This window comes from Eulemur rufifrons, chromosome 16 (genome assembly GCF_041146395.1).
Source record: "Eulemur rufifrons isolate Redbay chromosome 16, OSU_ERuf_1, whole genome shotgun sequence".
NCBI lineage: Eukaryota > Metazoa > Chordata > Mammalia > Primates > Lemuridae > Eulemur > Eulemur rufifrons.
In genome coordinates, this window is record NC_090998.1 from 117419 (window position 1) to 142868 (window position 25450).

Below are 25450 nucleotides of genomic sequence, written 5' to 3' on the forward strand. Positions count from 1 at the left end.
TTGACATTACATGGTGGTGGGCCAAAAGAGCTTGTCACGACTGCTCCATAGGTGTGTAGGGCAAACCTATAGCTAGTTACTGGGGTTCAGGGGACCTAAGGAGGTCCCTCTCCCTTCCAGAATATCTCACCTATGGCAACAACCCCACAATAGGAGGTTCAAGGTTATCCCATTGTTAAAATGCAAATTCTAGGACAGGAAAAAAACAATACATTTAGCTTTATCAGTCTTTTACACTTTCGCATGAGGGAGTTTATTTGTGTGGTTTCTGAGAGCAGGGTTTGGTGAGAGAGGAGGGTACCATGGTAGCACTGCCAAGCTGAAGGCCAGGGTAGGAGACTCCAGAGGGACGATGTGACAGTCCAGACGTATCTTCACCTCCACTAAATTCGGGGGGAATTGGAATTGCAGCCCTGGGCAGGAAAGGGGAGGGACACAGGGCACTCCCACACGGACTTGTGGTGGCACAGTAATGACTGGGGGTATAGAAGGACACTTTCCCATGAGCTTCCTGTGTGAAAGTCACAAGACAAGAAGGTAAGGAGCATAATGGTGCATGCTAAGCTCATTTGCTCCTTTCTAGGATCTTAAAATAATATTTTTGGATGGCAAAATGCCCATGACTCTGTTGGGTGTGCTTTGGGGTGGGACGCTATGGACAGGAGGGGCTGGCAGGCAGTAGACGCTGGTTTGGCAAGAGCCAGAAGAGGACGGGGATGAGAGCCCAACTCAGCACCTCGGAGGTGCCCGGTGAACACAGGTGGAGTAAACAAATGCTTTGTCTGCAGGGCCCAGGCAGGCTCTCGGATTGCCGGGTGGAGGAGACAGTGTGGTGTCAGGGCTGAGGACAGCTCTGCAGGAGGAAGTCCCCCCAGGGAGGAGGCTGTGCTGGACGCAACACACACTGGCCTGTAGCTGAGCACATGAGGAAAGCTGGACTGGGGTGCTGCCCCTCCCAGCTAACGGAGCCCACCCCAATCCTAGCCACGTGTGTGAGCAGCCTCTTCCCCTCCACCCCAGCCTCTGACCAGTCAGCCTGGAAGGCTGCATTGGGAACAGAGCATGAGCAAGGCCGTGGAGTGAGGGTTTCACCTCAGCGCTCAGAGACACACACACACAAGCCTTGTGAGCAGGCAGAATGAGAACCAGGCAATGGGCCATCGAGGACAGGAGGGAAAGGAGGCCTGAACTGTGGCCATGTCTCTAGGGGAAGAGAGGAGAGCGAGCTGGATTCTGGGGTCACAGTTTGGCCTGGGAGACACAACAGGAACCAGCACCCACATTCCAGGCCTCTTATCCCTATTTCTCAGCCAGGCAGTATCAGCTGTGTCGGGGTAAGCGCCAGGACCCCGCTGGGAGGGCGAGTGGGCGTGTGCATGGTGTGGGGGGGCACTGAGTGGGCACAGCCCCTCCAAGGTGACTGTGTGTTACTGACTGGGGCACGGGGTAGCTGAAGGCCAACCCACACCACAGCACAGTGTGCAAGCCTCATGGCAGAGCCCAGCACAGATTTATCTTACTGTCCCCCAAAGACACCCTGGTGCTGTCACACCGTCATTAGGGATTCCTTCTGTCTCGGCATCACCTCTCTAGCCTGCTCCTCCTTAGTCTTACCCTCTGCAAAATGGGGTGCAATGCCTCCATGCCCATCCTCACACTCCGCACCACGGGCATGCAGGAGACCAGGCCCCTGGGGAGCGAGCTGCTGGGGAGAAGGCTGCAGGAGTGGGGGCAGGTACTTTCTGGGACTTTCTGTTGACATTTAGCGTTTGGAGCCCAGGAACAGGGCAGCCTGACACAGAAGGCTGCAGCATGATTTTCCCTGCAGCCTGTCTTCAGCTGTGTCCAGGGCCTGGCGCCAGTGACCTCTGCTCAGACCAGCGTCCGCCTGCCTCCCGTCAGGAATGCACTCCTCATCCCAGGCAGAGAGGCGAGGGAATTCCAGTTTCTTCCCTGATGAATGATTCCACTCTACCACGATTTTCTTTCAACGAATTGATTCAACACAATGATTATTTAAAAATAACAGCAGTAAAAAAAACTCTGCGAAGCAGTTGGGAATTTTTTGCTTGGGTCTGGCTTCTGTGTCTGCTGTGCATAGCCTGGTCTTTGGGAACAGGGCATACCCCACCCCTCCGTCATGCTTCCAGACTGGCTCGACGGGCGTCTCTGACGGTCTCCACGCTACTTACCACATAGCAGAGCACGTTAGGGAAGGGATTTCCAGGGGCAAGTGGGGCGCCGCCCTAGGCAGACTAGGGAGGGGACTATCTCTTCTGGCAGCAGGACTGTGGCCCAGAAGGAGGGCTCCTGAGTCCTGATGCAGCAGCCCCCCTCACACCCTCCCCTTCTGCCTCAATTTCCCCTCCTTCTCAGTGGAGACAGTCGTTCTTTGTCCTCCTTCCTGCCCCCTCTGCCCCAGGTCACCAAGTCTGGGAAAGCAGAGCAGGGGCTGCTGCACCAGGAAGGACAGAGCTTAGATGTGAAAAAAGACTTCTAAATGCCACGGCCATCGGAGGAAGCTCCAGATGGGGGACTGGTGAGACTGAATTTACCTCCCTTTCAAAAACAGAAGGCGGCAGATCCCTGTGGGCCTTGGAGCAGGACAAGGTGAATTCTGCAGGGGTTTGGAGCTCTCAGTGCATCAGAAATTTCCCCGGGGCTCCCTCTGGCCAGGAATGCGTAAAACCCAGAGAGGCAGGAGGGGAGGATCCAGGACCACACTGCTCTTGCCCTACCCAGCCTGAGCGTCCCCAGGCACCCCGCCCTCTGAGCCTGCAAGCCCCGAAAAGCCCTTCCCGCCCTGGCCGCGCTCCGGGACTGCGGGCGGAGGCGGCGCGCAGTCGGGATGCGGCTGCGTGGGCGGGCTGCGCGCCGCACACCGCGATGCCACCGCCCCCCCCCCCAGCCCCGCGCCCGCCCGGGAAGCCGCGCCAGCGCCATCCCCGCTGCGGACGGCGCCTGTGCATTCGGGCCGCCCCCGCGCCCCCAAGACGCAGCCTGGGCACCACCGCCAGCCCACGCCGCCTGGGGAGCGCCGGGCGCGCCTTCCCGGACGGAGGGGGAGCGGGGCTTCCATGCCACGTCACCGCCGGCTGCTGCTGCTCCAGCTGCCGCCGCCCGCCCAGGCCCTGGGGGCTCCCGGGCCCTGTGGCTAAATGCCGGATGCTTGCGACGCCCCCACCCCCCACCCTCCGTGGCCCTGACCCCGGCTGGTGTGAGTGGATGCCCTTTGGAGAAAAGGGGACATTAAGGCGAGGGCTACTAGGAGGGTCAGGGAGGCCCAGCGGGGACTCAACGTCTACCTCCCAGTCGTCCCTTGTGCCCAAGACTCCCTGGCAAAAAATGCCCCGCCGTATCTTAGCCTGCCACGTCTGTACCGGTGGTATTTCATGGCCACAGGCCTGGAGTTCAAAGGCTGCAGGTGTCACGGCCCAACCTGTGGTGCAGTTTAGGGCGTCGCACTGGGTTTGAAGCCTGACTCCGCATCTCCTGACTATGATCTTGAGCAGTGACAGCCTCGGTTTCCTCATCCCTGAAACGGGGAGATGGACAGTCCCAGACGCACTGGCTTGCTGTGAAAATCCGTAGGCGGGGCCAAGAAAATGCCAAGCAAGCCGGTGCCTGGCAGCAGCGAGCGCTCACAGGATGGAAGCTGCTGCCATTCTGGGGACCCTTCCGGTGGCAAGACCTGGGCCAGAAAGGGTGTGAAGGTAGAGAGCTCTTACCACGCCACCCTGCCTCTTCTAGAGTAGCAGTCGCAGCCTTTTTGGCGCCAGGGACCGGTTTCATGGAAGACAGTTTTTCCACTGACGGGGGACAGGGATGGTTTGGGGACGAGTCAAGCTCATTACATTCATTGTGCAGTCAAACTTCTGCATTTGCAGCCGCTCCCCAGCGCTCGCATCACCGCCTCAGCTCCACCTCAGATGGCCAGGCGTTAGAGTCTCATACCGAGCGTGCAACCTAGATCCCTCGCAGGCGCAGTTTACAGTAGGGCCCGCGCTCCTGTGAGGCTCTAATGCCTCCTCTGATCCCACAGGAAGCGGAGCTCAGGCGGTGATGCCAGGGATGGGGAGCGGCTGTTACGATGAAGCTTCACCTGCTAGCCTGCTGCTCACCTCCCGCTGTGCGGCCAGATTCCTAACAGGCCATGGGCCAGTCCTGGTCAGCAGCCCAGGGATTGGGGACCGCAGTTCTAGAGGGCTCCGAATAGGACTCCTCCTTCCCACTTTGATTTTACAGCCCCTTGAATGGTTGAAGGCAGCCACCCTGCCCTTCCTTTGCCTTCCAATCTACTCACCCCCATCTCCTCTCAGACTGACACCCCTAATCCTAGCACTTCCTGCTCCACATGGCTTTGTGGGTGGCTCTGCCTGACCTCAGTCACTGCTCTCCTGGGACACAGGAGCCAGAAGTGAGCCCTGCAGCCCTGGCGTGTGACCAGCTTGGGCACAGGGAGGCCCTCCCTCACCCCTTCCCCAGCGGCGGGCAGGCTCTGGGCCCTGCCTAGATTTGGATGGCGCCTGAGAACCCTCTGGCTTCCTCAGCCTGGGCCACAGGTAGGAATCATCACAAATGAGGTCAGCTGAAGCCCCGGGGCTCTTGTACTTGAAGGACTCTGGCATCTGGCCACGTATATTTCTTGTGCAAGTGGCTTTTAACACCTAAAATGCTGGGACTTTTCACACGGCCCTGTTGGTTTTCATTTTTGTCAATCTGGTTGTGTTCTTTTTTAAAATTTAATTTACTCTTTTTGAATAGATAATACATTGACATAGTACAAGATTTAAAGATACAAGAGTTTACAACAAAAGTGTCCCCCTGTCCCTGTTTGCTAACCACCCCCCACACCCACACACACCTTCCAGCAGGCACTGTTAGCAATTTCCCGGTGTCTTTCCAGGGATATCCTATGTACATTCAAGCAAAACTATGTGTGTATATTTCTTTTTACATGAATACCAGTATACTATGTGCTGTTCTGCACCTTGATTTCCCCCCTAATAATGTATCTTAGTGATCTTTCCATATTCAGTATAAGAAGAGCTGCCTCATTCTCTTTAGTAGGTGCAAAGTATTCCAGCGTACATACAGCTGTGAGTCTAGGTCCCTCTTCCTGTCCGCTGAGTTTTGCACGGCAAGTTCTGGGTAGCCTGCCTTTGTGCAATCATTTGGGGTGGGCTTTTCTAAGGGCCAAGGGGTGGCTGGGAGGCAGACGTTATTGAGGAGCTCCATTTGAACTTGCCCTGCAGCTACTGGCATGCTGCTGCAGCCTCCTACAGACGCTGGTAAATTGCAGGAGAAATAAGATTCAGCGAGTGTGCTTCTCCGCCTGGAATCTCTCTGGACTGTTGTTCCCTGGGGCGCCTGTTGTTGTTAGCAGTCATCAAGGTTGGGGTAGCTGCCTGGGGTAGCTGGGTTATAATCTGGTTCAAAACGAGCTGAAGGTGAGTCCTAAAACCCCACCAACTCCAGGAAGCCTTCCTGACCTGATCTGAGAAATAAACTGACCTTCTTATAGTCCCTCCCCTGCTTTCCACTCCAGGCTGAGCACACCCCAGGCCTTGCTAAGGATGAAACTAAGTCTGTATTCTTACAGCTTAGAAAAGCTTGTTTCCTTCTCTACATAAGTATGTATTTTCATGGCATCTGTATTCTTTCATCTGCCTCGCAAATACTTATTGCGTGTGTACTGTGTGCCAGCGGTGAACAAAACACTCCCAAATCCCTTCTTGAAGCTTACAGACAGACAGCAACAGACCCACAGTGAAAATGTGTAGTATTGATACATGGAACAGGATCAGTGCTCTGGAAAAGAAGGCAGAGCAGGGGCCTGGGAGTAAAGGAATTTGCAATTTCAAACAGGTGCCCTGGGAAGATCACACCTGAGCAAAGGCCTGGAGGGGGCGGTGGGGAGCTCTGTGACCATCTGGGGAGCAGCTCCTGGCAGGGGGAGCAGCTCCTGGCAGGGGGAGCAGCTCCTGGCAGAAGGAAGAGCAGCACGAAGGCCAGAGCAGGAGCCTGCCTGCTTGCTCAATTAAGACAGGAGCCCAGACCACACAATGAAGAGTTTTCCTGCCAAAAATGCCAGTGTCTCTTGTTGAGGGCATTGGAGTCCATTGTGAAATATTTGGCATTTACCTTGAGAAAAACAGAGAACCTCTGGATGATTTTGAGCAGCAGATGCTTAAAAGGAACTTTGGATGCTGGGTTGAAGAGGGAAGAAAGATAGAAGCAGGGAGTTCAGGTAGGAGGCTGGTAGCTTGGACCAGGGGGGGTGGCAGTGACCGTGACAATCAGCAGTCAGGCCGACAGCACTCCCTGAGGGCCAGTGCGGGTGAGAGAAAGAGGGGTGGAGGACGAGGACCATGGTGGGGCCAAAGCTATTAGAGGGATGGATGGGAGAATCTGGGGGGGAAGATGGGGGTGGAGCTTTGGCAGATTAAGTTTAAGACAAGTATTAGACACTCACGTGGAGATGTTCACTGGGCACTTGGAAGGGGAGGAGATACCAACTTTCGATGCTTTTAAAGCCTTGAGCCTGGAGGACTCCACCAAGGAGTGAGAAAGGAAGACTAAAGAAGACAGAGGACGGGGCGGTGCCCTGGTGCGAGCCATGCACAGAGGTGGGGGTGGGGCTAGGAGCAGCCGGGAGACACCCAGAGTTCCAGCAGGGAGCGCTTCCCTCAGGAGGGCACAGCCCCTAGAGCCAAATGCCGCGCACAGGTGGGGGAGGACGAGGACAAGGACTGAGAACCAACCGTCAGCTTTAGCAACACTCAGGTTATTGCTGACCTGGAAAAGCGTATCTTTGATAGACAGATGGGACTTGGACAATGGGGTTCCAGAGAGCAGGGAGAAGAGACGCAAGAGACAAATCCACCAGATGTAACATGTGGGCCTTGATTAGGTCCTGATTCAAAGGAAGAAGCTGAACAAGACATTTTTAAGGCAATCAGGGAAATTTGAACACAGGTGAGGTACTAGCTGACATTAGAGAATTATTGTTAATGTAGTTAGCTGCAATAATGATACTGGTATTATAGCTTTTAAAAGGTCTCACCTGTTAGAGATACCTTCTGGGTGAAATAATAGGATTTCTGGGGTTTGCTTTAAAATACTCCAGCAAAAAAATATATATATATATTCAGAGGTAGAAGATTGGCACAATATGTTTTTGAAATTTCTCTAATAAAAATGTAAAAGGTGACAGAATGGGAGGAATTGTACAAAGTGAATGTAGAGAAGTCTTTGTTGAGTTTTGCTATAAAGAAATGGAAATAAAGTAAAGAAACGGGGCACTTGCTGGAGGGGAAGTGGGTTCGGTGCAGAGGATTGCTCTGTACGGTGGGGACCTGTGTCAGCGCTGTGCACGGGCCACGCGGGCTGACGTCTGCCCGTGGGAAGGCCCTGTCCTCGGCACTGTAGGGAAATTGAGAAGGGCTGTGTCGTCCTAGAGGAAAGCAATCATTTAACGGAAGCTGACATTTACCATGTGCTTGCTGTGAGCCAGGCACTGTGTTAGATACTTGACAGACTTTCGCTCACTGTGTCCTAGTAGCAGCTTCCTGAGCGGGGCCCAGTCCGTATCCCGAGCAACGTGAGGCTGCTTGTCCAGAGTCAGGCCGGTGCGATTCCGCAGTCGGTCTCCCAGCCTGTGCTCTCCACTGCCTTCCTGCAGGCGGCTGCAGTAACGTGCGTCCCAGTTTCCAAGAGAAGTGTTTTCAAAACGCACTTGCCCCAGCCCAGCCCAGCCCTGGAGACTGTCGTTCAGGAAGGATTAGGAGAAGGAAGGCAGCCAAGTGTGCTTTAAATGAAGCTGTCAGGGGCTTCTGGCGCAGCTCCCTGCGTGACAGCCGTGAGAGCAGACCAGCCTGGGCACACTCAGTCACCGACACCTGCACACGTGCTCACGCCAGTGCTGTGCGTGTTCGGCTAGCCGGGCTGGGGAAGAAGTGAAAGTACGGGGGGCGGCGCTGCCCAGGAGAAAGGAAAGTGGAGACAGAGGGAGCTGAGTGTGTCATTGTCATTGAGGGACGGGGACTTGTGCTTAGGTTGCTCAAGGGCAGGAGTCATAGGTATACGTTCCCATTACATGGATGTGTTGGGCTCTGCACGTCAGCTCTGCTGCAGGCGCTGGGGGTTCACGGTGAACGGTCAGACCAAGACCCTGCTGCCTCCGCGGGGCTCACACGCAAGAGGAGAAGACAGATATTAAGTGAGTCCATTCACTCCTGTGCCCTGTGAATCCATAAGGACTGAAAGGAACTAAGGAGTGGCTGGGAGGAGGGCAGTTCTCACAGGGAAGACCTCGCCGAAGAGGAGCCACTGGAGCAGAGATGAAATAGAGATGAAAGAAAACAGCTGCGTGGAGACGGAGGGGAAAACATTCACACAGAGCCCCTGGACGGAAGGAAGGCTCATGTCCCAGAACAGATGAAGGGAAGGGGGGCCTGAGGGAGCCCGGGAGGGAGGGCGAGAGACAGGGAGGGGCTGGGGCTGGGCTGGGCCTTCTGCTGGGGCTGGAGGGGAGGGAGGTTGAGGGGAAGTCAAGGGGGTGGGGACAGATCCACACTAGAAAGCAGACTGCAGGTTCAAAGGGCAGACCGGGAGAGCAGTTCCACAGAGAGAGCCCGGGAGTGCAACTCACAGCCACTTGAGAGTCACTCATTCTTTTCAGCCTTTCTTTCAACATCCATGGACTTAATTTCTGCTGCATGCTAGGCATTTATGGGAAGGTATTACTATCCCTACTTCACAGAGCTCATTACTGGGGCTCAGAGAGGTTAAGGTGGCCCATCCAAAGGCACACAGCTAAAGAGGTGTCTCGGGATTCATATGCAAGCTTTAGCCTTTTACAAGCTAACACAGCTCTCCCCACTCTAGGAGGAGTCCCCTGTGGCGTGGGAAGCGCTTCCCACAGGAAAAGCCTAATCTGGGACATGGACCAATGTTTAGGGACAAAAAGGCCAGTGGCACCATGCCCATATGACAGCTGTCCGTGTTGCTGCAGCTCTGAACTTGGCCCGCAGCCCCTCATCTCTGTCGTGCCCAGCAGGACTGAGCTCACGCACTGGCCAAGTACCACCCACATGTAGTTGCAAGATGAATGGTTTGTGAGTCCGCATAGGACACTGCATCCCTCCAAGGCCCACGTGATTAGAAGGGCTCACACAGGGGACAAAACATCCTTGGTCTCACCTCTGTGTGCTGTGTATGCATGCACATGCAAGGTTGTATGTGAAAACACATGTGTACATGTGTATATATGTATTTCCACATCCAGGAGTGTGCATAGGCTTGGGGAGTTTATATTGAGTGAGAGACTGGGAGTTTATTTAGGACTTATGTACATTTTATTGAGAGCTCTGAATGTGTGCATGAAGTGAGGTATGCATGTTAAGTGCACGTTAAGGAATGTATGCATGTATGTGTGTGCAGCAGGGGGCACGGGTATATGTGTGCATCAGTCTTTGCACACCCAAGCAGGTGCACATAAGTATGCTGAGTGCTAGAGTTTAGCCGATTCACCAGAAGCAAACAGGTGTTTCTGTGGGCATCTGGGTTGGGTACCTGAGCAGAGCTGGTGCTAGGAGATCAGTTGAAGTTATGGGATTGGGGCTTAGCTGGGAGAGGTTTTATGCTTCTAACTTCAAGCGTCTGTGCCGTGGAGGGCGAGCTCAAGGCTCTGCCATTCACAGCCCAGCAGCCTCCTCCCCTGCGGATGCCTGGGGTGAAGGGGACTGGCGAGGGTGGGTGCCAGAGGCCGTGTGCAGCAGGGGACGTCGCAGCTGCGGGTCCTCGGGAGGTCATCAGACCTCTCTTAGCCTTAGCTTCCTCACCAGTCACATGGCATTAATAATGCTAATAACATCAATGCCAGCGATAATAATTATCCACAGTACTACACTTAGGGCATTCAAAAGTGCTCTATAAGTCAGAAACGCTGCAGAAATGCAGTCCTTATTGGTGGGGACTTGCCTTCGCCACTCCTGGAGAGACAGTGGGGGCCCACAGTTGATGCCGGGGTCAGGAAGGCAGCGTAGGGGGCTGCTCTGGTGTTGTGAGGCAGGACTTGAGTGAAGCAGCGTCTGAGGCTGGCAGGGGCCCGGTGGCCTTGATGCATCCTCCCAAGCTGGCTTTGCCCAACAGCCAGGCACCCATCTGCCAGGTAATAAAGAGACCCCCGTGAGGGAAGGTGGCTGGACACAGCCAGGGCCGGCCCTGCAGTCCATGCTGCGCCGCCAGCCTGGCGCCGGAGCCCTCTCGGCTCCTCCAGAGTCAGCTGCGGTTCAAACCACTGGGCCTCGAGCTGGGTACCAGGATGGCCCTGGGGGTGCTGGCAGTGCCACCCGGCTGGGCACGAGGGCGAGAGGGCAGCGCGGAGCCGGGCGTGGGGGGAAGCCCCGCCCATTCCCGGGCTGGCTGGGTGGCGGTGCGGAAGGAGGAGGGGCTGGGGCCTCCTGGCCAGTCACAGGCCGAGTTTCCGGTCCGGAGCTGAGAGCTGAGCCCCGTAAGACTGCCAGGCTGGTGCGGAGACTGTCCGTACTGAGCAGGATCTGAGTCTCCCTGAGCCTCCTCGTCTGTGAAAGGAGGGTTAAACGGAGGTGGAGCGTGGACGGTGCCTGCGCACGGCCTGGGGCATGTGATGGTGCGGAGGAGCCTGCACCTCTGTGGCGCGTGCTCGGGCTGCTGCTCCCATGCGTGTGCGTGTTTCACGGATGAGCACGCTTCACTGCCCGTTTCTCCCCAGCACCCTCAGGGGCCAGGACACACGCACACAGTCAGTCGGCAGGTGGCGTCTACTGTAAGGCACGTGCCAGGCTGTGTCCCGCACTGGATGTAGAGATGAATTGGTCCCAGGCGTGGCTCCGGAAAACTCCTTCTGGGCTAGGGAGATACGGCATCCGCGACGCAGTGTGGGAGAGACTGAGGTTGCAGCCCCCGGTGTCTCAGGGCAGCTGCTGAGGGGCTCAGAGGTGAGCACTTCCGGCCCAGGCGGGGCAGCGGCCAGCAGGGCCAGTAGGGTGGGAGGAGCGTGGGGGATGGGCAGGCACAAGAACAAACAGGGAGACCTTGAGAGCGACGCCTTTGGCACTGGCCCCGAAGGCTGGGCGGAATCTGGATAGGGCCGTGGAGAAGCCTGGGGTCTCTGGCTGAGGCTTCCCTCACCTGTAGTCTGTTCCCCAGCTGTGAAGTGGCGGCGTGGACGCAGGCTCTGCTGTCCCCACAGCATCGTGGCAGCCCCAGGGCGGAGGGAGAGGCCGTGGGTCGGGGCCAGGGAGGGCATGCTAACGGGGCTGGCCACGGGTCCAAGCACCGTAGATATGTTAGCTCATTCACTCGTCACCGCAGGCCTTGAAGGTAGGTGCTGGTAGTATCCATTTTACAGGAAAGGAAACTGAGGCTCAGCCAGGCCAAGCTATTAACTAGAAAGTGGCAAAGAGGGACTCTGAACTCTGGACTGTGCGTGCCCGTGTCAGCGCGGGGCCAGGGCAGACGTTTCCTTCTGCTCCTGCTCCAGGCTGGGCCCTGTGCCGAGTGTGGCACGGATCATGGCAAGGGTGTTGACCTTCCCAGCAGCCAGATGAGGCCGTTTCTTTTATGGCCTCCCCTTTGCAGTTGAGGAGACAGAGACTAAGAAGGTCGGATAATCTGCCTGTGATTCCATAGCGATCCCAGTGGGAAGGCAAGGCCTGAACGCAGGTCTTCTCCAATCTAAAGCCTGCTGGCTCTCCCTGCAGTCGGAGAAGGGGCCCCAGTGGGGTGCCTTCCCCGGAGAACTTGTGGGTCCCTCACAGCTCCGTGTGGGTGGCCCCTCGGACCAGGCGCAAACACCCACCGGGTGCCATGAGAGCTCGTAACAAACCTTCCCAAAACTTAGTATCTTCAAACTACCCCAAATGCAAAATCTGTAAGCACCTGTTTTGCTGAGCAGCGTGCAGTCTGGGCAAGGCCTGCTAGGGATAGCTCCTGTCTGCTCTGCGCCGCGTCACCTAGAGAGGCCTGGCCAAGGCTGGAGTGTTCATCTGTAGGATGAGCATCCAATGGCTGGCACGTTGGTTCCTTTCCATGTGGGCCTCTCCATGGAGTCATCTGGGATTCCTCCCAGCATGGTGGCTGATTTCCTCTTATTACCATGCAGAAAAGGAGGAAAAGGAAAACCAGGGCAGATCACTTTTCTGGAAGTCAAGGGAGGAGGGTGTTTCAAGAAGGAGATTTTGCTCAGCGAATACTACAGAAAAGTCAAGTCAATTAGGAACAGAGATTCCCTTGGATTTGGCAACTAAGGGATCATTGGAGACATCCCTGGGGAAAGTTCTGTTGGGGCTCTGGGGGAAGAACTCAGATAACAGCAAGTTGGCAGGAGATTGAAGTATAAAGAAGCTCACGCAAGCAGACAAGTTTTCTGGAAGGCTGGCTGTGGAAGGAAAGCTTGTAACCCAGGGAAGTGTTGTAGGGAGGAATCATGTTTTTAGGATAAGAGGTTTGAGCGTATTTACATGCTGAAGAGAAAGGGCCTCTGTCAGTGACGACATTGAAGACCCGCAGAGGAGGAGAAGGGAAGAAGACTGGATGGGGCTTGGAGAGGAGGGGACCCTCTTGCTGGGGAGCGGCCGAGTGGGAGGTGGGACGTATTAACAACAGCTGCTGCTCACTAAGCCGGGTTCTGCTGTAACTGCTTTACGTGTTTTAGCTCATTTCATCCTCATACAATCCTTTAAAGAAGTTGTGTTATTAACCTCACTTTACTGATGAGGAAACTGAGGCAGAGTCTGTACAGGGGAGTTGGGAAGCTTCCTGACGCCGCCACGTGGGGCCAGGGCGCCCTGGAGGGAGGCGGACAGCTGAGCGCGGAGCCCCTCGCAGTGCGGTGGGGGAGCTTCGGGTCAGAAGGCTGCTTTCTCAACTGTTTTTTGTTAAAAAAGGAAACCCGTTTTTTCAAAATTAAACCCACTGGGCATCAGCAGCACATAAAACTGACCGACTCAGAGCCTCGTCAGCTGCAGTGGAAGGTTCTGTGTTCTGCCTTCTCCACCGCCCTCCGGACCCGAGTGCGGCCCTGGCACCGCGGGCGCTGGGCTTCTTCGGCGCCCGGGAGAAAAGCGCTGTGCTGCGGCAAGGCCAAACTCACAGTCTCTGTGTGAACACCAGAAGAACCGGCAGCGTGTTTTCAGGAAAAACCTCTCGGAAAGAAAAGGGCAGGCGCCCTTTCCCTGGACTCTGCCCTTCTTTTCCTGGACGGCGGAGGTGAGGACTAGAAGGCCTCCAAAGCCCGGCTGGAGGGAAGGGAGCAGGCGTGGAAGAGCAGGTCCTGGCGAGCGGGGGGTCCGCACGGGGGCTCGGCCTCTGCAGGCGCGGGCAGAGCCCGGAGCCGGGCCGGCCACCCCGCCTGGGTGCCAGCAGGCGCGCCACCTGTACCTCTCGCCCGGCGGCTGGAGCAGCCGCGATCATGCCTGATTCAGATCCTCCCAGAGCCCTCCGCGGAAGACCGTGCGGTGGCAGATTGCACCAAGGAGCAAGAAGATCTACCCTCCCTCTGCAGCCCCGGGCCGGGAGGAAGGCATGGGGGCCGGGAGGAGGGCACGGGGGCCGGGAGGAGGGCACGGGGGCCGGGAGGAGGGCATGGGGGCCGGGAGGAGGGCACGGGGGCCAGGGAGGAGGGGTCCAGGAGGCTCCTGTCGGGGCCTTGCTTGCAACAGAGCTGCGGTTGCGGAGTTTCTCAGTGGCAGCGACTGATAATACCGATAATAGACATTTCTGTGTCTGTGCGGGGTTTATTATGTTTCTCCTGAGGTAGCTTCATGTTCAAAGTCTCATGCAATCCCGACAACCCAGTGAGAGGAGCAGGGCAGGTCAGGGCCCTCACCCACGGCGACCTGACCCACCCCAGGGCGGGCCGGTCTCCGTCTGAGCTCAGGGCGGTGCTGCCGCTGCTGAGGGGCTCTCAGGCCCCAGGCCCAGGGCCCGAGTCCCCCCACTCGACCGTCCCCACCTCCATTTCCTCATTGTTCCAGTCTCTGGCCCCCTGGCCTCCTTTGTCTCTTTATTGAGCCATCTGGTCTCTGGAAATACAATCTAGCCATTGAAAGGAGGGGAAAATACAATGTCTTTTTCTGCTGCTTGGAAGGGGGTTAATAATTAGGTGATCCGGGGGAATCGGGGGAGGGAAGTTAGAAAAGAAATTATTCTAAGGCCTCTTGATGAAGTCTCTCCCCGGGAAGGGAGAGAAAAAGACTTTGGTCTTTTTCTTCTTTAAAATCAGTTGGATTAAGGAACAATTACATACAACAAAATGCAGCCAGTTTGATGAGCTTTGAAAAATATTTGCATTGTGTAGCCACCATCTCAACCAAGATGTAGAACATTTCCATCACCCAATGACCCCTGTTTACCTTGCAGTTAACCCCTCCCTTCCCACATTGCTGAAACGTATCCTCTTTCTGTCTCTGTGGTTTTGCCTTTTCTAGAATGTCATATAAGTAGAATTACAGTGTGGAGTCTTTTGTGTCTAGCTTCCTTCATTTAATATAATGTTTTGAAATCCATCCTTGTTGGTTCATGTATCAATAAGCTCGTTCCTTTTCACTGCTGTGTAGTATTCCACTGTGTGGATGTATGACAATCTGTTTATCCATTTGCCAATTAATGGACATTTACATTGTTGCCAGGTGGGTTTTTTTTTTTCTGATATGATTAGTTTTGTGTCAGTATGTTTTTATTTATCTTGGGAAATACCCAGGAATGCCATTGCAGGAGCATATGGTAAATGTATGTTTAATTCGATAGGAAAGTGCCAGATTGTTTTCCAAAGCATGGCACCATTTCACATCGCTATCACAATGTGTGAGGGCTCCAGGTGCTCCATGCCATTGTCAACACTTGGTATTGCCAGCAGCAAATTTTAGTTATCCTAGTGGGTGTGTGATGGTACCTCATTGTGGTTTTAATGTGAATTTCCCTGATGACTAATAACGTTGAGCATCTTCTCACATGCTTATTTGTCATGAGTATATTTTCTTTGGTGAAGTCTGTTCCAATCTTTTGTACATTTTCCCATCAATTCTTTTTCTTTCTGAGCTGTAAGAGTTCTTCAGTTTTCTTAATAGTGTCTTTCACAGAGAAAAGTTGGTGTTTTCTTTTTTATTTTGATGAAGTCCAACTTAACAGTTTTTTCTTTTATGGTTTGTGCTTTTTGGTCCTATCTAAGAAATATTTGCACACCCTAAGGTCACAGATTATCTCTTACGTTTTCTTTGATAAGCGTTATAGTTTTATCTGTTATTTTAGGTCTATGATCTAGTCTGTGTTAATTTTTTGTGTGGTATAAGGCATGAATTGAAGTCCTTTTCTTGCATGTGGATATGCAACTGTTCCAGCACTATCTGTTCAACAGATTGTCATTCCCTTTTGAATGACCTTGCTACTGTTACCAAGAATCAGTTGATGATATACATGGCTCCATTTCTGGCCTCTCTTTTTGTTCAATCTGTTTGTCGATTCTTAAACCAACACCACCCTGGCTCAATCACGGCAGCTTTAAGTCTTGAAAGCACACGGAATACGTCCTAAACTCGTCCTTGTTTTTCAAAGTTGCGCTGGCTGTTCATCCTCCCCCACTCCCACAGGTATAGGAGAGACTTCTGAGAAAAAAAGGGCGTCCTTCCTTGCTGTTAACCATGTTTAGGTAGAACAGGCTTCCTGAAGGAGGTAAGAGAATTAAGAGAAAGTGGAAAAAAATAAACCTAGCCTTTAGGTTCCACCGGCACTGGCCCCTAGCGAGGCGCTCACGGGCGGGGCTGGGGGGCGGGGGAGGGGGTCTGGCAGCAATTTCAGGATTTCGGCCTTTCCTGGAGCTCAAGGCAGCCCCCTTGGAGAGGTTCCCTGGCCGTTTCCTTCCAAAGGCTGGGGGGCCAATCTGCTGTCTTCAGAGGGCAAAGTGGCCCCCTGGGTCCTGGCTTGTCCTCCTCCGTTCTCCGGGGGCCCCCGCTGCAGGCCTCTCCCGCTCTGCCCACTGTGGCGCTGCAGCCGCGTCAGTTCTTCTCACCCGCCCAGCTGGGTTAGGAGATGATGGCCACGCCGTGGAATCCTGAGTCCCAAACCCAGCGTAGATGCAGGAAGGGAGAGGGGCACAGCCTGCGTGATTCTGCGCGCCTAGCCTGGCCGCGGCTCTCCTGAGCTCCTGTCTGCACTTGACGTCCCCGCCTTCCAGCCAGCGGGCCCTCAGCTCTCTTCTGCCCCAGCCGCTCTGCCGGCTCAGCGTCCAGGCTCTGTGAGAAATGGGTTCTTTTCTGGCTGAGCCCTGGCTTCCCCTCTTCCTCCAGGTCCACGCTGCCTTCTTTGCAGCCCTTGACCCCCATCTTGCTTGGGCGATGCCCCAGAACTCGTTGGCTGCGCAACGCAGCCCCCTGCCTGCTCCTGCCCAGCCCGGCCTGGCAGCACGGCCAGGGACAGCCGACATGGCCTCCTCCTGCTGGCCACACGCCGCCTCATGTCCAGCTACCCCACCAGTTCCATCAGTCTGAGGACTTGGGGTCGCTGAAGCCGGGGAGGACTGAATTCTGCTTCAAGCCATTGACCCAGGAATAAAGAGTCCAAGGAAGAAGTTTTGGGCGTGGACACCGCAAGCTTCCTTCATTTGCAAATCCAGGAGCCAAGGACTGAGAATGGGTCACGTTCCCTTTCCAAAGGGTTCTCTTCCATTGCCAATCTCCCTGGGTCCTCTCCAGCCCAGAGCCACAGCTTTGGGCCGTGAGCCCCGCAGACTATCGTGTGAGGACGCTCCTGGGCCTGTGTGGTGGCGAGGAGGCTCTGAGAAGGCCCTGCCTGGCCTGTGCTGCAGGGTGGGCTGCGGCTGTGTGACTCCAAGTCCCGCTCACGCTCCCGATGCACCTTAGAGGGTCCCCCGACCCTGACCCAAAATGCAGTGACTGCACTCAGGACACGGGGGCCTTTCTCATCTCTTTTTACTGCAGGAGCAACGCGGCACCGCCGGGCCCGGCCCCTGGGCACCCTGCCTGAAGGCCCGGCGCCTTAGGGAGTCGCTCAACCTGCTGGGACCCTGTCTTACTCTGCACCAGGCCTCAGTTTCCCCCACAGTGAAATGGGGATGCAGAGTGTTGCTGGTCACCATCTGCCTGGTGTGGTGAATCGGGACAGAGAGCTGCAATGTCGCGTGTGGAGGCCCCAGGGAGCAGGTTCTGGGAGCCGCGGCGCCTGCTGGAACGAGGGACATTCTCCGCCCCTGTGCTCACTGGCCCCAGGGGCACAGGCCGTGCCCTGGGGAGGGAAGTTCTCCCTCTCTCCCCGTCAGGGCTGATGGAGAGAAAGGCTGGGTCCGGCAGCGGCGCTCTGTGTGGCCTGCGCCTCCCCTCGCTGGTGCGTCTGCTCCCTGAAGGCCGTCCACTCCCTGCTGAGGAGGCAGAGGCTCTGAGAGGTGGGGACTTGAGTGCGCCCCACGGGGCTTGCGGTCCACCTGTGGAGAGCCGTGCCCCTGGCAGCGCCCCGACAGCTTGGCGAGGCGGGCGCGGCAGGACCGCAGGCAGCCCTCCCGAGGGGAGACCGCCTCGTTCGGGGCCTGTGGACAGAGCAGGTCGTGCCACGGCCCTGCCTCACGCGTGGGCAGCCTGAGAGGGGCCATCCCGGGAACAGCCTTGGTTGGTGCCACCCCAAGGACACTGTCCCCTCCCTCCTGTCCCCTGTTCGACTCCCGAGCCTCTGGTGCGCACTGGCCTTCTGCTGTGCTGGCAGTGCTCTGGGGAGGGTGGGAAGAGAGCGAGGCTGGGCCTGGAGAGCAGGGACCCCGGAGAGGCTTGAGGGCAGCGACCCTCTGCCCACGTTCGCCTTGTGGCTTCCTCCCAGCTGCCACCAAGCAGGACCCGCGGCCTTTGTGAGGAGGATGTGCTCTTAGCCGTGGGCTCCCTCGGGCAGGGATGCAGTGATGCTGCTTTGCACACGCACACACTGAGCGCCAGCACTCTACCAGGCGCCGAGCTAGGCACAGGGGCACGTGGATGCCCACTGGCCAAAGACCCTTTGAAGAGGAGTAATGGACACGACCCTGGCAAACAGCCTTCCTGGGGCTTAGGCTCTGCTACTAACTAGCTGTGCAACCTTGGGCAAGTCACTTACCTTCTCTGAGCCTTAGCTTGTTCATTTGCCAAAAAGGGGGCGATCACACAACAGCAAGAGTGTGCCTCAGTTTTCTCATCTGTAGCGTGATGAGGAAGTTTTGCTGGATGCTGGGGTTTTGTGAGAATTAACAAATTAACACGTGGAAAGTGCTTATTGCCGTACATGCCGCACCGTCCACGCTGTAAAGTGCTGAGGTGCCATTATTGGCATTTCCCTTCCCCAGACGTGTCGGCCATCCATCTGTCTCCGCTGAACCCCAGACCTCATCCACATGTCACCAGTGTCTCTGCTCATGCCGTCCCTCTGCCCCAGGATCCTGCATGACAGCTGTCACGGCTCCTGAGGCTCCTCTGGCCTGTGACAATTTCAGTCACCTTTTGGTGTTCGTGACCCTGACAGTTTTGAGGAGCACTGGTCAGGTATTTTGTGGGGTGCCCCACTTGAGGTCTGTCTGATGGTCTTCCCACGGTTAGACGGGGGTTGTGGGTTCAGGAGGGGACACCGTGGGGGACGTGCCCTTCTCATCACAGCTCGGTGCTATTTTCAAAGGGAATGAGTTCTTTGGGTCCATTTGTTTGGATTCCCCTTTGGGGTGCAGGGGAGGGCAGTCTGGGGTGCTGAAAGCAGCACTGAGCCAAGTTTAGCTAAGACCTGCCCTGGCCAGCGGACTGGGACCATGACCTTGGGCAGGGGAGGTGGCCAGGCTGGTTGGCGGCAGGCACAGCAGGACTTACAATTCAACGCAAGCTAACCCGACAGAAGGCAAGAAGGGTTCTACGGGAGCCCCTGGCCCAGGCTTGGGGGGGCACGGGCAGGGGCTGGATGGAGGGGCTCAGGGGCTGGGCTGGGCTGTCCCCGGGCACCCCACTGGCAGAAGCCCCACGAGAGGCTGCAACCCCCACAGCACCACCAGCCTGAGCCCGAGATGCAGGAGGACTTGGGAACATCCAGGCTTACACTGCCTGTCGCGTGTGCCAGTGCAGCCGAGTCTGGGGACCTGGGAGGACCTTCAGGAGCCGCCCACAGCGCCTGGACAGAGGAGCGGCTCCCAGTGCTGGGAAGCAGCCCCTGGGACACAGAGGCAGGATCAGAACAGAGCCAGCCTGTGACTGCTCTGTGGGCTCTCCTTCCTGAAACGCCAGTGCCGTGGGTGGTGACAAGCTGTGCCTCTTTGCCTGTGCCCTTGATGGCTTTTGTCAGGAGTTGCAGACCTGCCTGGAGCTGGGGCCCAGACTGTGGACCGTCCACGTCAGCCGCGCGCCTGGCTCTTCCTGCCACTGTCAGCCCGGAGCCCTCTGTTCCTGCATCTGTCTCCTCTTTCCATCTTCCCCGAGAAGCCTTGAGTGCTATCAGATGTTTAGCTTCCAGACAGTTCTCTAAAGACTTTGATTTGCCCCAGGAATCCAGGGCTCGAAGACTGGCCAGGGATTTCGGCCGGGGAACAATTGTAGACAAATCACTTCTCCACTTAGCCTCAGTTTTCTCATTTGTAAAATGGGGGGGTCAGATTCAATTATTTTCTTTATTGCTCTTTCCAAATTTTACATTCATTGCATTAATTAATAATCTATGGTTTATAGATTATACATAATCTATAGTCAATAATCTATTAAATTAATGAAAAGCCAAGATATAAATCTCCCATGATGTATCCTGAAATGACATCAATATTTGTGTTGGTTTCTGACACTTTCTACGTCTTGTCCAAGATGTATTGTTTTTAAAGTTGTATCATAAATGGGAATTTATATTCCACATTTTCAGTTAACATGACACCAAGCTTTGTTTTTCCTTTTCCTTCTCCTGCCTCCACGCTCTTTTTCCCACTCGTGTCCTGCTGAGGCAGCCAGTGCCAGCAACTCAGCTAGCATCACACAGAAACGCAGTGTGCGTGGGCGGAACTCGTACGGGGGGGGGGGGGGGGGGGAGGGGGGGAGAACGGTCATTGTTTGTTTTATAAAACTGTGACCATCCCCGCTGGGAGCAAGGGCGCTAGCTGACTCTGTGTAACAGGTGCACAATTCCATGGTGTGGATGAAGGTCTCACAACTAATTCAACCGGTCCCTGAATGACGGGACTCAGGCTGCCTCCGCTTGTCCCTCTCATTACTCTATGAATAGGCACCTGCATTTCTGCAAGCATAAAATCCCAGAGGTGGGACTGCTGGATCAAAAGACATGTGTTCTTTTCAATTCCCCAACCAGCTGTAGAAATTCGCATCTGCACAGGTGGCGGATGGGGGCACCCTCTCCCCACATCCTCACCGGCACTTGTAGTTAGTGTCTTTTTCACGTTTACCAGCTGGTGGATGACACGGGCATCTCAGCGTTTCTTTCATTTGCATTTTCCTGCCTACTAGTAAGACAGAGCATCTTCCCCGGTATTTATTGGCTCTCTGGGTTTTGTCTTCTGTCAACTGCTGTTGGTATCTGTAGCCCGTTTTTGCTGCTGGGCCTGCGCACTGTGAGTTTGCTCCGTGTACGGTATGGACTTGCCTTCTGGCACTTATGTTGCAAATATATTTTCCCAGCCTCTCCTTTGTCTTTTGACTTACGAGGGCATCTTTTTCCATACAAGATGTTTTCATTTTATGTAGCCAGACATGTTTATCTTTCTAATGGCTTTTCAGTTTCCTGTTTTGTTTTAAAAATCTCCCCCAACACATAAGCTGTATTCCTAAGTTTCCTTCTGAATTTTTCCTTGTTTTATTTTATTTAAACATATAATTGCTCTGGAACCAATTTTTTGTTAAATTAAAATAGATTCCAGTGTTATTTTCTTTCGTGGCGATAGCCAAACCCAGCGTTTCTGGTCTCAGAGCCTGTGGGCCCTGGGAGGTGGCCGAGGGGCTGGAGAATGGTACAGACCCCCCACCCCCAACCAGCGAGCTGTTCTGCTCTCATTGTTTTACAAAATAGGCTTCCAGGAAAGATGTGGTTTGGACAAAGTGTCCTGAAGCTAAAGGAATGTTGAAAATTCCTTTCAGATGATCTCAGGGGCCCTTCCAGGTTTGACAGTCTCTGCCTGTGGGATGCGCAGGACAGGACTGCGGCCCCTGCTACGGGAGAGAAGGCGGTGGGTTGGCAGGACTTTATCCAAAAGTAATTTCAGTATTAAAGCCCAGGCTGGCGCCAAGTGGACATTAGAATCACAGCATTGTGGAGGCAGAAGGGACCTTGGGGATCCACTAGCCTCGTGTCTCTCAATCCTGGCTGCCTTGACAATCACCTGGGAGTTCCTTTTAAAAGCCCTGGCGCCCTGGACTCACGCCAGACCACAGGCATCAGAGGGGGTGGGGGATGAAAGCCCAGGCCGCAGTAGTTTTAAAAATCTCCTGGTGATTCTGATATGCAGCTGGAGTCGAGAACGCTTCTCTGGTTCAACTCCCTATTTCTTCAACTCCCTTCGCCTTCCCACAAAATTTCCTCCTTTCCACAAATATTTCATTAGTAAATAACTTGAGCCCCAGAAGACGTGAACTGCATGTGGCACAGCTGACTGACTAGCTGTGGGGTTGGGACTGGAACCCAGATCTCTGCCTCCTGGGCCTTTTCGTCTCCACCAAACAAGCCCCATGGAGCACCACACCTGGGGTTTCCAGCTGGGCACACTGAGGTCCCTGTACCGATGCCTGTGTCTGTGTATGTTCGGCTTACACGTGTTGGCCGCGTGCATTTCCATGCATCCCGGGTGAAGGGACCCGGTTCTGCCCTGTAGGGCCTTAGAGGGGCACAGGGTCACACAGAACCAACTGTGAGAAAAGACCTAGCGGGACAAATGGCAAATCCACATGCCAGACTGAGCTGGCCTGGGAGGGAGCTGCAGAAGTGGGGAGACTGAGCTGGCCAGGACAGAGTTGCAGAAGTGGGGGGAGGGAGCTGCAGAAGTGGGGGGAGGGAGCTGCAGAAGTGGGGAGACTGAGCTGGCCAGGACAGAGCTGCAGAAGTGGGGGGAGGGAGCTGCAGAAGTGGGGGGAGGGAGCTGCAGAAGTGGGGGGAGGGAGCTGCAGAAGTGGGGGGAGGGAGCTGCAGAAGTGGGGAGACTGAGCTGGCCAGGACAGAGCTGCAGAAGTGGGGGGAGGGAGCTGCAGAAGTGGGGGGACGGAGCTGCAGAGGTGGGGGGAGGGAGCTGCAGAGGTGGGGGAGGGAGCTGCAGAAGTGGGGGGAGGGAGCTGCAGAGGTGGGGAGACTGAGCTGGCCAGGACAGAGCTGCAGAAGTGGGGGGAGGGAGCTGCAGAGGTGGGGAGACTGAGCTGGCCAGGACAGAGCTGCAGAAGTGAGGGGAGGGAGCTGCAGAGGTGGGGAGACTGAGCTGGGGGGTGAGGGGGGCTGGCGAGGCCCGCGCAGGAGGGGCCTGTGAATAGGGCCAGGGGTGACTGAAAAAGGCCGTGGGCGGGCGGAGAGTCAGCGCTGCGCGTTCCTGGGCCGTGTCTGGCTGCGTCCCTGTTCCGCAGGGGCTCCGCAGGCAGGGGAGGGGCAGCGGGGTTCAGGGCAGAACCGCTTTTGTCTCCGGCTCTGACCTTCTGCCTGTGCTGTGCCCGCAGGAATGAGACCGTGCTGCACCAGTTCTGCTGCCCCGCCGCGGACGCCGAGCAGAAGTGCTCCGACCTGGCCTCCCCAAGGTGGGAACTTGCCCCTCCCTTCCGCAGCCCACCCTCCCTCTCTGAGAGCAGAGCACACCCGCCGCGCTGGGCGGCCGCCTGCTCTCCAAGCTCCTGTGCTTTTGTGTGTTTCTACCTCCTTCCTCAGACCTCCGTCCTCTTTCCTGCCTCTGGACCCCAGACGAGCCTTTCCCAGCTTTTAAGGCCCTTACGCCCTGTGGTTCAGATCCCAAACCTGTGCTCCTTCCGCCTACACGGCCCACGTAAAGTGCAGGTTGTGAAAGCAGCATGGGAAATTCGATTGCTTGTGGCCGTACCGTGTACGTCTCTCTCACAGGGGGGCGCTGGCACTCGGTGGGTGCCCGGCCTTCCTCTTTCCCCGGTGGAGGAGTGTCTTCCAGTACCCCCAGGACTGATATCTCCCTGTCACTGTCCCTGCCCCCATGACGGGGACAAGGTGACCCACTCGCCATGAGGCCCTCCCAGCCCTGGGGGTCCCGTGCTGAGCCTGTCCCTGCCTTTCCCGGTCATCCATCCTCCCTCTTCCTGCTGCCTCCTGTCCTGGGGTCTTGCCCGTGTGTCCCGCGTGCCCTCGCCCTGCCACGCCCGCCCCGCGGTGACCTCTGGGTGCTGTCACTCTCGCACTCCGTTCTCTCCTTTCCACTGCGTTTGCTGTCCCTGCTCTGAGCATTTCTCTCTTCTTGACGGGTTCTTTACTTCGCTTGGACTCTGGCCTAAAATCTGCCCCATCTCCGTGTCCTGCTGTAGGAATGGCGTCGAGCAAGTTATGTCACTCCCCCGGCCTCAGTTTCCCTGTCTGCGTAATGAAGGGCCTGGTCTCGCCACACAGCAGCAGCTGCAGACCGTCTCGCTGAGCCGCGCAGCTGCACGGTGAGGCCAGACCAGGCAGGTTTTCTCTCCCTGGCGTGTGTGAGGGCAGAGTGAGGGTCAAGGCTCGGGGACTGGGCCACCGTCACACAGTGGCACCAGCGCCTGCACGTGAGCTCAGGGCACGTGACTTCTGTGTGCACCAGTTTCAGGTTCAAGACTCGATGATTCCATGACCTTTCCCCCTTGGTCCCTGGAAGATAACGAGACAGTAACCAGAAGTAGTGGCTACTGACCTTGGGGTACAGAAAGCCACCCCCGAAAGGTGTCACTGCTCATTTTCCTCCAAGGGAAGGCAGCAGAGGTCAGAGAATGAGGCAGGACCCTGAGGAGGGGCTGGGAGGTGGGCCCAGGAGAGGCCACACACCTTAGGGGTCCCTCAGTCCAGGCTGGGGTGGGGGGAGCTCCCCCGGCCGACCAGGTTGAAGGCAGGAGGCAAAAGGGAAGGACCGAGTGCTGAGCTGACACTCTGGGTGTTCTCCGTGCTGAGTCTGTGGACATAACGACAGAGCAGGCCCACCGGGACCCTGGAGAAGCTCCCCATCTCGTGGGGTGTTAGGGCACCCTCAAAGGGAAAACGGCTCACAGGGAGGTGAGGAGGAGGAAGAGAAATGGGAGAGTGAAGCAGTGGGAGAGAAAGGAGAGAGGCCGGAGTGGAGATCTGGAACGGGGGTGATGCGGGGGTGACCCTGAGGGCCCTGTCTCCGTGCCGTGAGCCACCACTGCCCTTCTCCTTCCTGGAAATGTCCCTGCTTGGCAGGGAGGAGAAGGGAGAAAAGCTGCCTTGCCTGCCCCCACCCATCCCTCCAACTCAATCCAGGGAACATTTGCTCCTACGCAAGCGCCCGGCTTCAGCGAGGATGGAGAAGCTCAGGCCTGGCAGGGCCCTCAGCAGAGGCTGCCCCTCGGGGTGGCCCTGCGGCTCCTCCACAGCAGGCACCCCGCCCACACACCCGCTCGCCCGGAGGCTCCCAGTGGGAAGGGGCTGGAGAGAGGCTGCTGGCCAGTGTGGTTTCCCAGCAACCCAGCCAGCTCCTCTTTACAGGAGACCCCGACGAGGAATCCACAGCCCATCAGCTCCCGGGGCCTTTGGCCTGTGGCCTCTGCCAGCCTCAGGAGCTGCCCCCACTTCTTCCTCCGCACCCTGGCTGAGGCGAAGGTCGGCACCTCCTCTGTCCCCTCCCACCCAGCTGCAAGCCCCGGGCTGGGAGGCTCCTGTGCTGGAGGCTGCGGTGGCCACGCCACGCACCTCTCTGGTCAGAGAGGCAGAGATGCTGCTCAGCCAGAGCCACCCTCAGCAGGGAGGAAACTCTGCTCCCTCCCCTCCCAGAGCCTGGGCCAGGGGCCAGCCTCACGCAGCCCACAGCCCCCGTGGAGTAGTTGGGGTTGGCGTCAGGAGAAACTGTCTTGGGCCTGGAGCCTGCCAGGGTGTGCTGCTCCACGAATGGGAAGACCTGAAACTGAGTCTGGAAGCCTGGGTGTCGTGCGGGGGCGGTGGAGGGCGGTGTCTGACGCTGCGTGCAGTGGCGCAGCCGGGGCAGGGGAAGCTCTGTGAGGCTGGAGGCCAGGTAGAGCTATGGGTTCCCCTGTGCCCTGGTTCCCCGCTCTCCCCTAGGCAGAAAACCTGTGCCTGCCAGGAGACGGGCCTCAGGCAGAAGCTGGGGTGGTGCCCCTCCCCCCAGCCAGCCAGCATGGCAACAGGGAGCCAGGCTCTCCCTCCCCAGGGGCAGGGGAGCTGGTCGTGGCCCCTTCCCCTCCCCCTCCCTGCTGTAGCGAATGCCAGGGTGTCACTGTGGAGGACTGAACAGGCAGTAATTGCAGCC

The 25450-nt window shown here is 56.5% G+C and overlaps 1 protein-coding gene across 1 annotated transcript in view; it reads left to right on the forward strand.

Annotated features, from left to right (window-relative positions):
- Positions 1-25450, forward strand: part of IQSEC3 (IQ motif and Sec7 domain ArfGEF 3) — a 115841-nt gene that overhangs the window by 7773 nt on the left and 82618 nt on the right. Inside the window, exon 2 of the mRNA XM_069491021.1 lies at positions 22683-22760. Coding sequence (XP_069347122.1) covers positions 22683-22760 — 78 coding nt within the window. The remainder of the gene's footprint in view (positions 1-22682; positions 22761-25450) is intronic.